This window comes from Protopterus annectens, chromosome 3.part0 (assembly GCF_019279795.1).
Source record: "Protopterus annectens isolate FY-2018-M chromosome 3.part0, PAN1.0, whole genome shotgun sequence".
Taxonomy (NCBI): Eukaryota; Metazoa; Chordata; order Ceratodontiformes; family Protopteridae; genus Protopterus; species Protopterus annectens.
The window spans coordinates 8901477-8913779 of NC_056731.1; the positions used below are offsets into that span (position 1 = coordinate 8901477).

Consider the following 12303-nt stretch of genomic DNA (forward strand, 5'->3'; position numbering starts at 1 on the left):
ATTAACTTACATTGTGCCTGGTCAATAAGTGTTTTTATTTAGTGATCTGGGAGTGCTTACACTTGCTTTGATAATTCCCAAGACCATTGTGAAAGCCTGGCTGCTTAAGTCATTTATTACTATTTGTTTTAATATTTAATTTTCATAACTGCACACATCTTTAGGAGGGCATGAAGATACTCTGATTGGTGGCAACATTACCTTATTATTTTGGAGAAGGGACACAGCTGGAAATCTGTATCAGGTTTTCCCAGAAGTGTTTGGATGTGTGCGATTTAAGTGCGAGTGTATCAGAGGTCTTAAACTGGGACACATGGCTCTGGAGTGTGTAATAAGGAGTTATATTTGGGGTGGACAGAAGTATATAGTTCAGTCCCAAGCTATAGAGCATGTTCCTGTTGTGCTCTTACGTGAAAACTGTGAACTATTACTCCTGTTTAAGTGACAGTCTCACACTGGGGTCAGTAGTGAGGATTGAAGCTCCTTAGTTACTGACCAAGGATAGTAAAGGATGTCACATTATTTGGTGGCAGTTCAGTGGGATATTATCTGGATGTCAAAGATGACAATGCCGATGTATGCATGTGTGGATATATATGTAAGTGTGTGTGTGTATGTGTGTGTGTATTATATTATATTATATTACATACAGTTAAAGATAGATCTAGTTATAGTATTTGTGTGTGTGTGTGTCGAACCTGGCAGTAAAATACAGTTTTTGAAAAGAGGATAAATGAAACTTCTTCTAAAAGCTGTTTATGCTAACATGGAATTTATGCCCCAAACTGATACCACAATCTATAATTAATTAATGTAAGAGGTGCTGAAGAAGTCTGCAGGAGAGGTTACACTGAATTGCTGTTGTCAAGTTTTTTTACCTAACAAGGAAAAGGGCAGGGCATTTCCTCACCAGAACAGCATCCCCTGATGGAGGCCAATGGCTAACTGCTGGTGTGAGAAATACAGCACAGCAGATGCACTATAGGTGCATGAAAGCATGCACTTAGAACATAAAATGCAAAGCAATGTGTTGGGCTCATAGGGTGTTACAAAATCAAAAAGGAAATCGCCTGGTGACTGCATATACTGGAATGATTGCACACAATAATAAAGCAACGTTTTTAGTATTTGTTCCTCAGATATTTACCATTGTGGCTGCTTATCAGGAATATACTTCAAGACTTTTCAGATAATATGCTGAAACTGCATTATTTCACAAATAATATAAATAAGTTTATAGAATGAGGTAATGTTGTTACCCTGGTGCATTTAAATAACATTATGCACAGCCAGTAGAGAGACACATGACCCAGCTCAGTTCAACAAACAACCATATTTTAATTATTTTAATACAATTTTGATGTATAGCATCCTTCAGCTTTCAAAAAAAAAGTTGCAAGGTTCTCAGGTTAAAGCAGCAAATGATTTGTTTACTAACAGTATACTGACAATTACCAGCTGTATTTTTAGGTAACTCACCTCTGTCTCCTTTGACGATACACATGTATTAACCAGTGGACAATGAAGGGCCAGACAACAGCAAATGCTAATGCACCAGGTGAAATTTCAAAAGGCCACCACGATCTCTTAAGAAAAAGAGAAATATCAACATTGTTCAACAGTTAGGTATCTAATATGACATGCACCAAGTATGTGCAACACATGATTGTAAAAATCGTGTCATCATTATAACGGATTAGTAAGTGCAATACATGCCTCTCTCATGATGTCTTTCTAAACCATGTCAGCATTATTACAGATAAGTAAATGAAACATATGATTATATCATTTTTTACCTCCATAGAACCATCTTGATTGCTCCTCTACCAGAACCAAACTGGTCCACTCATTCTGTGGGGGGAAAGCTGGCATTCCTGGGCTAGGAGAGGGTCTTGCAGCCCTCTTGTTCCCGCCTGGGTAACCCAACTACCTATTCTTCTATACTTGTGAGAGCTTGCTAGTAACGGGTGGCCAGCTAGCTGGTCCTGTACAGCACCCTCCCTCATGATTTATTTATTCATTTTATTGACATTTGTTGACTGGGTTAGTCCAACTGAGCTGGAGCCCTTGACTCTCTGAGCTCCGCTGTATGATGCCTGCTGCAAGGAACATGCCTACATACACTTAGTTGACTAAGAACATATGTGTAATGACTGGATGCACCCAAAGGCTCCTACTGCTACTCCTGTGAGGAGTCACCCAAGTGGTGAGCCAGAGTTGCATCTCTTTCCCCAAAGACAGGCAAGGTGGCAGTGGCTGCTTACTCCCATGCTCTTTGGCCAGTTCTGTCAGGCATCTGAGATGCTAACTGAACTCAAGGTCACCTAGGCTGTAGTCAGGGCTTTAGCCCTCTATGCCAACAGGACTGGCCTATAGCATGACATTTTTGAAAATCCTATTGTCATGAATATATAATGCAGCACTAGAGTAATAAAGCCATCTATGACCTGAAAACAGAGGACTTTCTGTACAGAACAGAAATATTAATGTACATGGTTGGGGAAGTGAGACAATTCTAGTGGTTGAACTGTAGGATATATACTTAAGAGGAAAAATATGAATAATACTGATGTAAAGAATTAAAAAAAAAATAAGTGAAAATACACTGTCTCTCTGAGTAAAACATTAGCTACATTAGAAAATCAACTAAAATAAAAATGCAGAAGTGGAAGGTAATCCTACTTTTTTAGCAAAATGGTTACATTCTTTTAGGAAAAACATTCAAATATAATGACATTATTGGTATTTACATCACAAATGAAACCAATAGTAGTATATTTAAAGTGGGAGAAGAAAGTTCTACAGCTGCAGCTATTGCTCTTCCGGCCATTTTTTCCATGGAGGTAGCTGTACCTAAGCTTAGCCTAGAGGATCTTACTTTATGCAGATAACACTCATGGGAATGGTGCCATGCAAATGGGACATACTAGTAATGATGCCATGCACATGGAAGATACTGGGAATGATGCCATGCACATGGACGATGTTGGCAATGAAGCCACGCTCATGGGAGATACTAGCAATGCTGCCATGCACAAGGGAGATACTGGTAAAGATGCCATGCACATGGGAGATACTGTGCCACTTTCTATAACAAGATACTACATTTTTCACAGGAAATAAAACTTATAAAAGACAAAGTATTTTTACTACAGTAAGCAAGTTATTAAAGATGGTACAATTAATCTCTACTACAACATAATATACTTGATGGAAAATGTTAATTTCAAGATTTCATATCTCCACAATTTATTGGTAATGCTGGATGTATTCACACAAATAGTGCAGTTATACTTAACTTTGTTTCAAAGATTAAACAGGCAAAACCATCCTCCACTGCAGTTAGCCTTATCTAGTATTTTTCCCTATGTCACATTGTTATTTAGTGCCCAGAAAGCGAATCTTCATTAACTGTCATTTTTATTCCTTTCCACTTGATTCCATGCCACAAAAAATGGGGCACATTACATATTTTCCATGTGAAATCTCACACCAGTCAGAATGGAACATGCCTCTGCCTACATGATATTGGCTAGGCTGCACAGATGCTGTAGTCCCCTCTGTTGACCAGCACCTAGAATATTACTTCCTGAGATGTGCCTTCATCAGGTCAGTAGTGCATCATAACAATCTGTCAAACAACCACTTTGAAAAGAGTTTTAGTTTGACTGTTCATATATGCTTTATATGAAGAATGTAGATGACTTATGCTGCAACACTACAAATACAAATCTGTATACAAGTCTAATTTTTGGTCAGCATAGTGTTGGTTTTATCAAACTAAATACAAAATTAAACACAATACCGAAAACTACAATTAGTTTTAATTTGCCTCACTAGCTCTTGGTAAAAGCAGCTGACAGCCACTGATGAATAAGCAGAACCAACAACTATTACACTTTGGTGGGGGATGAGAGCCTAGAATGTAAGGACTAGAGCTTTTAACATGTAACAGAATCCTGCTTTTTACCTTGATTGTATTAAAAAAATGTAAATGAACCATGAAAGGCTTACACCATTTTACAGTAAGTACAGATCAGAGTAATATGAGTAAAAACAAACACAGATGTTTCCACAGACCATCTATAAAGCCGGTCACTGGTGGAACTATCACTTCAGCTAAGTGGAGGGGAAAAATCATCTACAGCATCCACAGTATAGGTATCCAAAATGCTTTCTAGCAGGAGGACAAAAAGAATGAAGAACAAAATCACACCAGTACTACAGTTTCCTCGATATTCATTTTAGGGCATAAAATATAAATATATTAAAACGAGAGAGATTCTGTTGTATTATTAGCATACAGGATAAGAAAATATGATGAAAAATGCAAATTTCCAGTTTTAGGGTGGAATTTTCCTTTACGAGTGATGCGGAGTGGAGGAGCAACAAATCTTAATATTTTAACTCAATATAGCTTATTGTCACAGTAAGTTAAGTATGTGTGAAATTCCTGACTCAGTAGACTGGACTGTAACTGGATGGTTGAAAGGCAAAAGGAGATGTAAATAGGAGAAAATCTTTTCAACTGAACATGAAAGGCAACTTTTTGCATTTCTCATTAAGCTGAAGTAATATTCTCACATTTAACTGCAACTTTAAATACTGCAAATTCAGTACCATTGTTAAGTTACAGTTTAAAACTACTGTGTGTGGCCTTCATTTTCAAGTGCTATCAACCAAGCCTAAACGGGACAAAACCATCCCACACAGCCAGTGTGATCAACACTACAGCATGACCTATGCTTATCAGCCTTTATGAGTCAAGAGAACCTTCCACAAAACAGACACTTCATACTTCAAAAGCTTAGTCCAAACTAAACTTTTCTCAGACAAAAAAAAAAATAACAGCATTTGATTAAAGGTACTAGGCGTGAAGCCATAGATCCTGTAATATATCAGAAAAGTAGAGTTGTACAATAAACTCATACTAACTATACATGTTGGCTTAAAACATCTGCAGAACTGCATAAGTCTTAAAACCTGCTTTTAACCCAAAAACACTAAGTACAAGACTATATACTAAGGGAGCTGCAGAGCTCATAAAAGATTTCTGAAAGAGTACCACTTTTTACATGCACACATAAATATGACAAATGGAGGGAGGGAACGGAGCTAAACTCCAACCTTGCTGTAAAAATATGCTTCCTTGCCCAGTGGACAAATGAATACAGGATATTCCTAAATTAAAAACAGATAAAGATAATATAATCTGGTTAGCCAAATGACAAGGAGAGCTGTAATACACAAATTCAAGCTACAGTTTGATCAACAGAAGTATCAAAGCAGTACACAAGTAGAAACGCCGTGTTTTTACAAGCTTACATTTTAGAATCATACAGATGTTACCATTAAGCAGACATACGAGGACCTTTATCAAATAAAGTGACAAATGAATAATAACGATGTATGTATAACTGCTCGGGCTATCCTGCTTCTTTAATTATTCGTCTCTCTTGTAATGGTAACATTTCAAGTGTACAGCAAGATTAATAGGACATGAAACAGGACAGGGAAATTCTCTGCATTCCTGACCTCAGTTGCCCACCACTATGATGTTTTATGCACAGTAGGCTGTACACATCTTACTAATAAAATCATGTATTTTTAAATGGCATTTGCCCGTACACTGACCAATGTACAACTTTGCTGACATCAGTCAAAGGGATTGCTTAGATTTGCAATGCAATGCTCTCCCAACTAGTAATTTCAAATATTTCCATGAAAATTAGTGATAGGTAGGACAGGTCATCTAGTCATCATTTCTTAGTGTTTTGGGGTAAAAAATGCTACTTCTAAAGAAAAGATTCTTTCAGCACTCAGGCTCAAATGAATAATACTATATTTCAAAATAACCACTCTGTATTTGGGAAATAACTCAAAAAACATATTAACCTAAAGCCAGTATAATCTCATACACTTACTCACTTATCCCATTTTCCAGAGATTAATGTCAGGAAAATACCCTGAAGAGATGGGAGTTATGATGAAAATTGCTCTTGACTGGCTAGGTCTGATTCCGGATCCAAACCACAAATCTCACTCCTACAAAGGATTAATCTCCTTATCCAATTAAACCTTGTTTTAATTCCAGTTTTTCATTAATGAGATGTGTGATACCCAAGTAGGTTCAATTCCATACTGCACAATTATCATGACTGGAGAAGAAGTCGTACATATTTTTTTTTACGTGTGTAAGCTTACTATTTGCTAGGTATAAACGGCTATGTAATGTGGGTATTATCCTGACAAAATTCATATATTTTTTATTTTGGATAAGCTTCAAGTAAAATAATTGCAAAGACAAAGTTTTCATTTTCAGGCCTATGTCAAGCTGCAATACTAAATATTACAATGACAGTTACAGGGATTAACTCCCTGCTGAACTGTTTGCAACACAATACTGTGATTTGCTGCTCCACCAAGGTTACATCCCTGTACTGCACAATACACCTGTACACCTTGCTGTCTTAACTACCAGCACAGTAACCACTGTCTTGCATAATGCACCCACCTCGGAGACAGGCATGTTAATCCTGACTTTGTAATCAAGTTCTGCTCCATCGGATTTCAGACTGAATTTTCTGACTATTACAGCTCTCTGGAAGAACTAAAATCATTCTAACATATTTACAGCTAAATGTGTCATTGTGATGCCCATGCCCTGGCCCAGCAATCAAGGTGCCTCAATCCTCACCGCTAACACCAGTGAGGGGCATCTCATATAGGAGGAAAGGATAACAAAAACACACAGTAAAGTGCAATTTCCCTTAACAGCACACAAAGATCACAGTCAGTCCGCCGGGGCTAGTCATTCACTTGCTCTCCAGGTCCCCAATAAGACTCCCCACTGGCACAGCTACAGGGTCCAGATAACAGTCAGCTGGGCAAGCTAAAACCTCCAGCACCCTCTCCGTCTATCCAGTGCTTTGTGTCCCTGCCCAAGTAGTTGACACATACACTTTGAGATAAGAGTTTTATACAACCACACAGACACTCCTGGGGAAGGCTGGCATAGGTTCTCCAGCTGTGCCCCTTTCACGCAGACTATACGGTAGAAATCACTGCCACCACCCAGCTAATATTTATCAGCTACTCAAAGGCCCTTAAAAGGGTGTCCAATTATTACTGTGCATTATTATTATCCAATTGCTAGTATCGCCCAGGGCTAAAGCTATAGGAGTGGCTTTGTACAATTTTACCAAAGGCATGCAAGTAATATTAAGAGCTTAAGTTATCTCTACACAAAACAGCCACAGTTAAAAGAGTTTAAAAATATTTAATAATAAATTAAAAACACAAGACAATACTTTGTACTACACAGTGCTAGTCAAGAGTTCAGAGATCACAGAGAAATACTTAAAATAATTCAGTAGTACAGTTCTGACATCACACAAAAACAGTCTAATCTTTCTAGTTTCTAGCTATTTCTAAGAGAAAACACACTTCTAAAATAACTTGCATATAAAACACAGGCAGAGTGTTGATGAGTTGGATTGTCAAGACAAAAATGCTTAATTCTCTCTGATTCTCTGTTTTTAAAATCACATTCCTGGTTCCCATTAAATCATTCTTCACACTTCCCTTAACAGAAACTACATTTACATTCTTACCATCTCCTTGTGTTATCTTGCAGCTGGTCGGAAAGCAGAGCAATAAAAATACATTTGCATGTTTAAATCTAGCAATTTAACTCTTGGTTAAAACAATAGAAAGAATGTCTTCACCTAGACAGGCTGGAGCCGACTTTAGATCAAAAGGTCATAAAATGGTTGACTTAGCTTCCTTACAGCAGAGTGTACTGTTGTTACATTTTTTCAGTTCTTCATCTAACAGCATTTTGTTTTTCCATTTAAGACAAGCCTGTGCCTTACATTAATATTTACAAATGATAGAATTATCTATATCTATAAAATTCTATCTGGCTAGGCTGGCAGCCTTCCCATATCTTCACAGTCATCATAATACAAATCATAACATTAACTAATATCTGACCCTTGACTTTATGACAGTGAATACTTGAATGCTGGCCTAATTGTAACATTTCATGAATTATCCGATACCTTCATCCATTTTCTCACTCTGTCTCTCAGTGTTACTGGAGTAATCTTTATCAGCATACTAATCAAGAAAACTCTATAGCTGTAGACATGCCTCTCAACTGTCCATATTTTCGCAGAATGCCCAGATTATTGCCTCATATTTTTGGTCCTCTCCCCAAAAAATTTGAGGTTTTCTGGAATATCATTGAGGATTAAGGTAAATAAATAATGACTGAAGTTTGAGTTTCAGACTTCAAATCCTTCAGAAAATTCATGCTGATGCAAAAGCTATTATCATATAAAATTTCTAATTTCATAGGCGCAATATTTAAAAATTGGCCATATTTTTGGACCTTTGCCCCCTATTATTTTTGGATTTGTCCAGAATTTTTGCACTAACAGGTTGAGAGTTATGGATATAGAGGATTCTCCTTGGGTTCTATCTGAAAATGGGCACTGTCTAGTAAGATTAAAGTAGTTACAAAATATAAATAATTACAATAAAATATAAATAACACATTTGTGGTATGTTAGTACCAGGCCTGATAAAATTCTTATTAATCTGAAATACAACTTGACCAGCTAGATCAAAAACATATACAGTGGATATAAAATGTTTACACACCCCTGTTAAAATGCCATTTTTTGTGATACAAAAAAATGAGACCACAATAAATCATTTCAAAACTTTTCCCACCTTTAATGTGACCTATAACCAGTACAATTCAATTGAAAAACAAACAAATCTGTTAGGGGAAAAAATATAAAAAATAAAAAAATGTACAATAAGCTGGTTGCATAAGTGTGCACACCCTTAAACTTATACTTTGTTAATGTTACAGCAAAAGCCATGGTACACAGAGAGCTTACAAAGCATCAAAGGGATCTCATTGGTGAAAGGTATCAGTCAGGAGAAGGGTACAAAAAATTTTTCACAGCATTGGATACACCATGTAACATAGTGAAGACAGTCATCAAAAAGTGGAGAAAATAAGGGACAACAGTGATGTTGCAAAGAATTGGACGTCCCTCCAAAATTGATGAAAAGACAAGATGAAAACTGGTCAGGGAGGCTGCCAAGAGACCTACTGCAACACTGAAGGAGCTGCAGGAATTTCTTGGAAGTACTGGTTGTGTACTACATGTGACAACAATCTCCCATATTCTCCATATATCTGGGCTATAGGAAGCCTTTTCTTACACAGAAAAACATCCAGGCCCAGCTAAAATTTGCAAAACAATACATAAAGTTTCCTAAAAGCATGTGGGAAAATGTGTTGAACTTTCTGGCCCCAATTCCAAAAGGTACGTTTGGTGCAAAAAACAACACTTCGCATCACCAAAAAAACACCATCCCCACATTGAAGTGCGGTGGTGGCAGTATCATGCTTTGGGGTTACTTTTCTTCAGCTGGAATTGGAGCTTTAGTCAAGGTGGAGGGAATTATGAACAGTTTCAAATACCAGTCACTTTTGGCCTAAAACCTTCAGGCTTCTGCTAAAAAGCTGAAGATGAAGAGGAATTTCACCATTCATAATGACAATGACCCCAAGCATACATCCAAATCAACAAAAGAATGGCTTCACTAGAAGAAAATTAAAGTTTTGGAATGGCCCAGCCAGAGCGCAGACCTAAATCCAATAGAAAATCTGTGGGGTGACCTGAAGAGGGCTGTGCACAACAGATGCCCTCACAATCTGACAGATTTGGAGTGCTTTTGCAAGGAAGAGTGGCCAAGTCAAGATGTGACATGCTGATAGACTCATACCCAAAAAGACTGAATGCTGTAATTAAATCAAAAGGTGCTTCAACAAAGTATTAGTTTAAGGGTATGCACACTTATGCAACCAGCTTATTGTACATTTTTTATTTTTGATATTTTTTCCCCTAACAGATGTGTTTGTTTTTAATTAAAAAGTATAGGTTATTGGCCACATTAAAGGTGGGAAAAGTTTTGAAATGATTTATTGTGGATTCATTTTTTTTATATCACAAACACCTGGCATTTTTAACAGGGGTGTGTACACTTTTTATATCCACTGCAAATAATGAGAACTTTCAATCTGAGTACAAGCGTTTAAGAGGACTTTGTGTAAAAGAAACCTTACACCTCAAAGGGATTATAATAAGCTCATAGGTAAGTACTAGACTAACTGCCTTTAAAGGCCATTTTAAGTCTAGCCAATTTCCCTTTCAAAGGTGAGAATCAAACTCTGTACCCTGTGACTGTCTGGTAAACACCTTAAACATTTCTCCAATTAAACCTTCCCAAAGCAGAAATCCTATTCTGTTTACTTAAAACTCACAGTGGTGAAATCTGAATCCTCTACTATAACACAGAGGTACAGTTGTATGAAGCATTCACCATAACAGCAAATGTGAAAACGTTAATGTCCTCTTTATAAGCTTTTATCTCTTGGGTTAAAGCCACCTTCAGCATTTATTTCTAAAATCCTTCTCCTATCTGGGTGGTTGTTCTGCCACTCACTACTAGACAGACTGGCAGACAGCCTAACCCTAAGGTGGTAACTTCCCAGAACAATAAAAAAAAAACTAGATACAGCCAATAACATTTTACCTCAAAAGAAATTATAAATTGATCTCCATTCTTGGATCAAGAAATAGCAGTACCTTTATTTAAGTTAGTCTCTGTCAATAGTTCAAGCAAAAATGGAAGCCAAAAAAGCTGCTTCCCCCCAAAAATCATCCAACATGTGAATATTGTGATTATTTTAGGACATAACAATTTACTTTACTACTGTGATGCCCATGCCCTGGCCCAGCAATCAAGGAGCCTCAGTCCTCACCACTAACACTAGAGAGGGCATCTCATATGAGAGGAAAGGATAACAAATACACACAGTAAAGTGCAATTTCCCTTAAGAGCACACAGAGATCACAGTCAGTCCGGGGCTGGTCGCTCCCTTTCTCCCCAGGTCCCCAATAAGACTCCCCACTGGTACAGTTATAGGGTCCAGATCTCAGCCTAGCTGGCAAGCTAAAACCTCCAGTACCCTCTCTGTCCAACCACTGCTTCGTGTCCCTGCCCAAGTAGCTGACACACATACACACACACACACACTTAGAGAGAAGTATTTATACAACTTCAAAGACACTGCTGGGAAAGGCTGACACAGATTCTCCAGCTGTGCCCCTATACCAAGTCTATACGGTAGTAATCACTGCCACCACCAGCTAATAATTATCAGCTACCCAAAGGCCCTTAAAAGGGTGTCCAATTATTACTGTGCAATATTATTATCCAATAGTAGTGTAACTAAGCAATCAAGGTCTATAGGAAGGGCTTACTACAGGATCACTTATAAGCATGCAATGTACTCTAGAGTTTAATTTATCTCTACATAAACCAGCCACAGTTTAAAAGGTTTTAAAAGTATTTAATAATAAATACTAAAAAAAACAAAACACTACTACATCACAGTACTATTCAAGAGTTCAGAGATCACAGAGAAACTTAAAATAATTCAGTAGTACAGTTCTGACATAACAGAAAAACATTTAGTCTAAACTTTATAATTCCATAGCTATTGCTACAAGAGAACACATTTCTAAGATAACTTACTTAAGAGAGCATAGGCAGTGCTGAGTCAGATGTCCACGTTTAAAATGCTTAACAATCTCTGGTTCTCACCGTTTAAATTGAAACTCCAGTTCTGATAAACATTGCATCATCTTTTTCACCCTTCCTGGAGTTCCCAGGCTACACATTTACTGCATTTACATTCTTTTACACTTAGAGCAATAAAGGACATTCCATGTGTAAATTTTGGTCATTAACTTTAGCTTTAAACAATAGGCAGGAAGCCCCCATCCAGCCGGACTGAAACCGACTTGCAAAACATCAAAGGCAGTAAAGAAATAATTTTAATTTCAAAGGACCAACAAAGAATTGCTTGACTTAGCTTTCTTTACAGCAGATGGCAATGTTGCCATATTGTTTTAAGATCAACATTCACAGGATTTACAAATAATAGAATTACGTACCAAATTCTATTTGACTAGGCTGGCAGCCTTCACCCATCTCGACCAGTCTTCACAACTATGTACAATTCATACAGCCAGCAAGAATACACAGAAGTATATTAATATCCTTTATTTATAATACACAAAGCCTGTAACTATGCAACAGGATTAAATTGCTTGTAACATTATCTTGCCAAATGCCCTACAGTCAAACTATAGTCATACCACAAGAATAGACACGGATTTGACTATAAACCGCACAAAAATGAGATGGAAG

General features: G+C 37.3%; 1 protein-coding gene across 1 annotated transcript in view; it reads right to left on the reverse strand.

Annotated features, from left to right (window-relative positions):
- ACBD5 (acyl-CoA binding domain containing 5) overlaps positions 1-12303 on the reverse strand; it is an 882854-nt gene that overhangs the window by 13560 nt on the left and 856991 nt on the right. The window contains exon 12 of the mRNA XM_044064548.1: positions 1480-1586. Coding sequence (XP_043920483.1) covers positions 1480-1586 — 107 coding nt within the window. The remainder of the gene's footprint in view (positions 1-1479; positions 1587-12303) is intronic.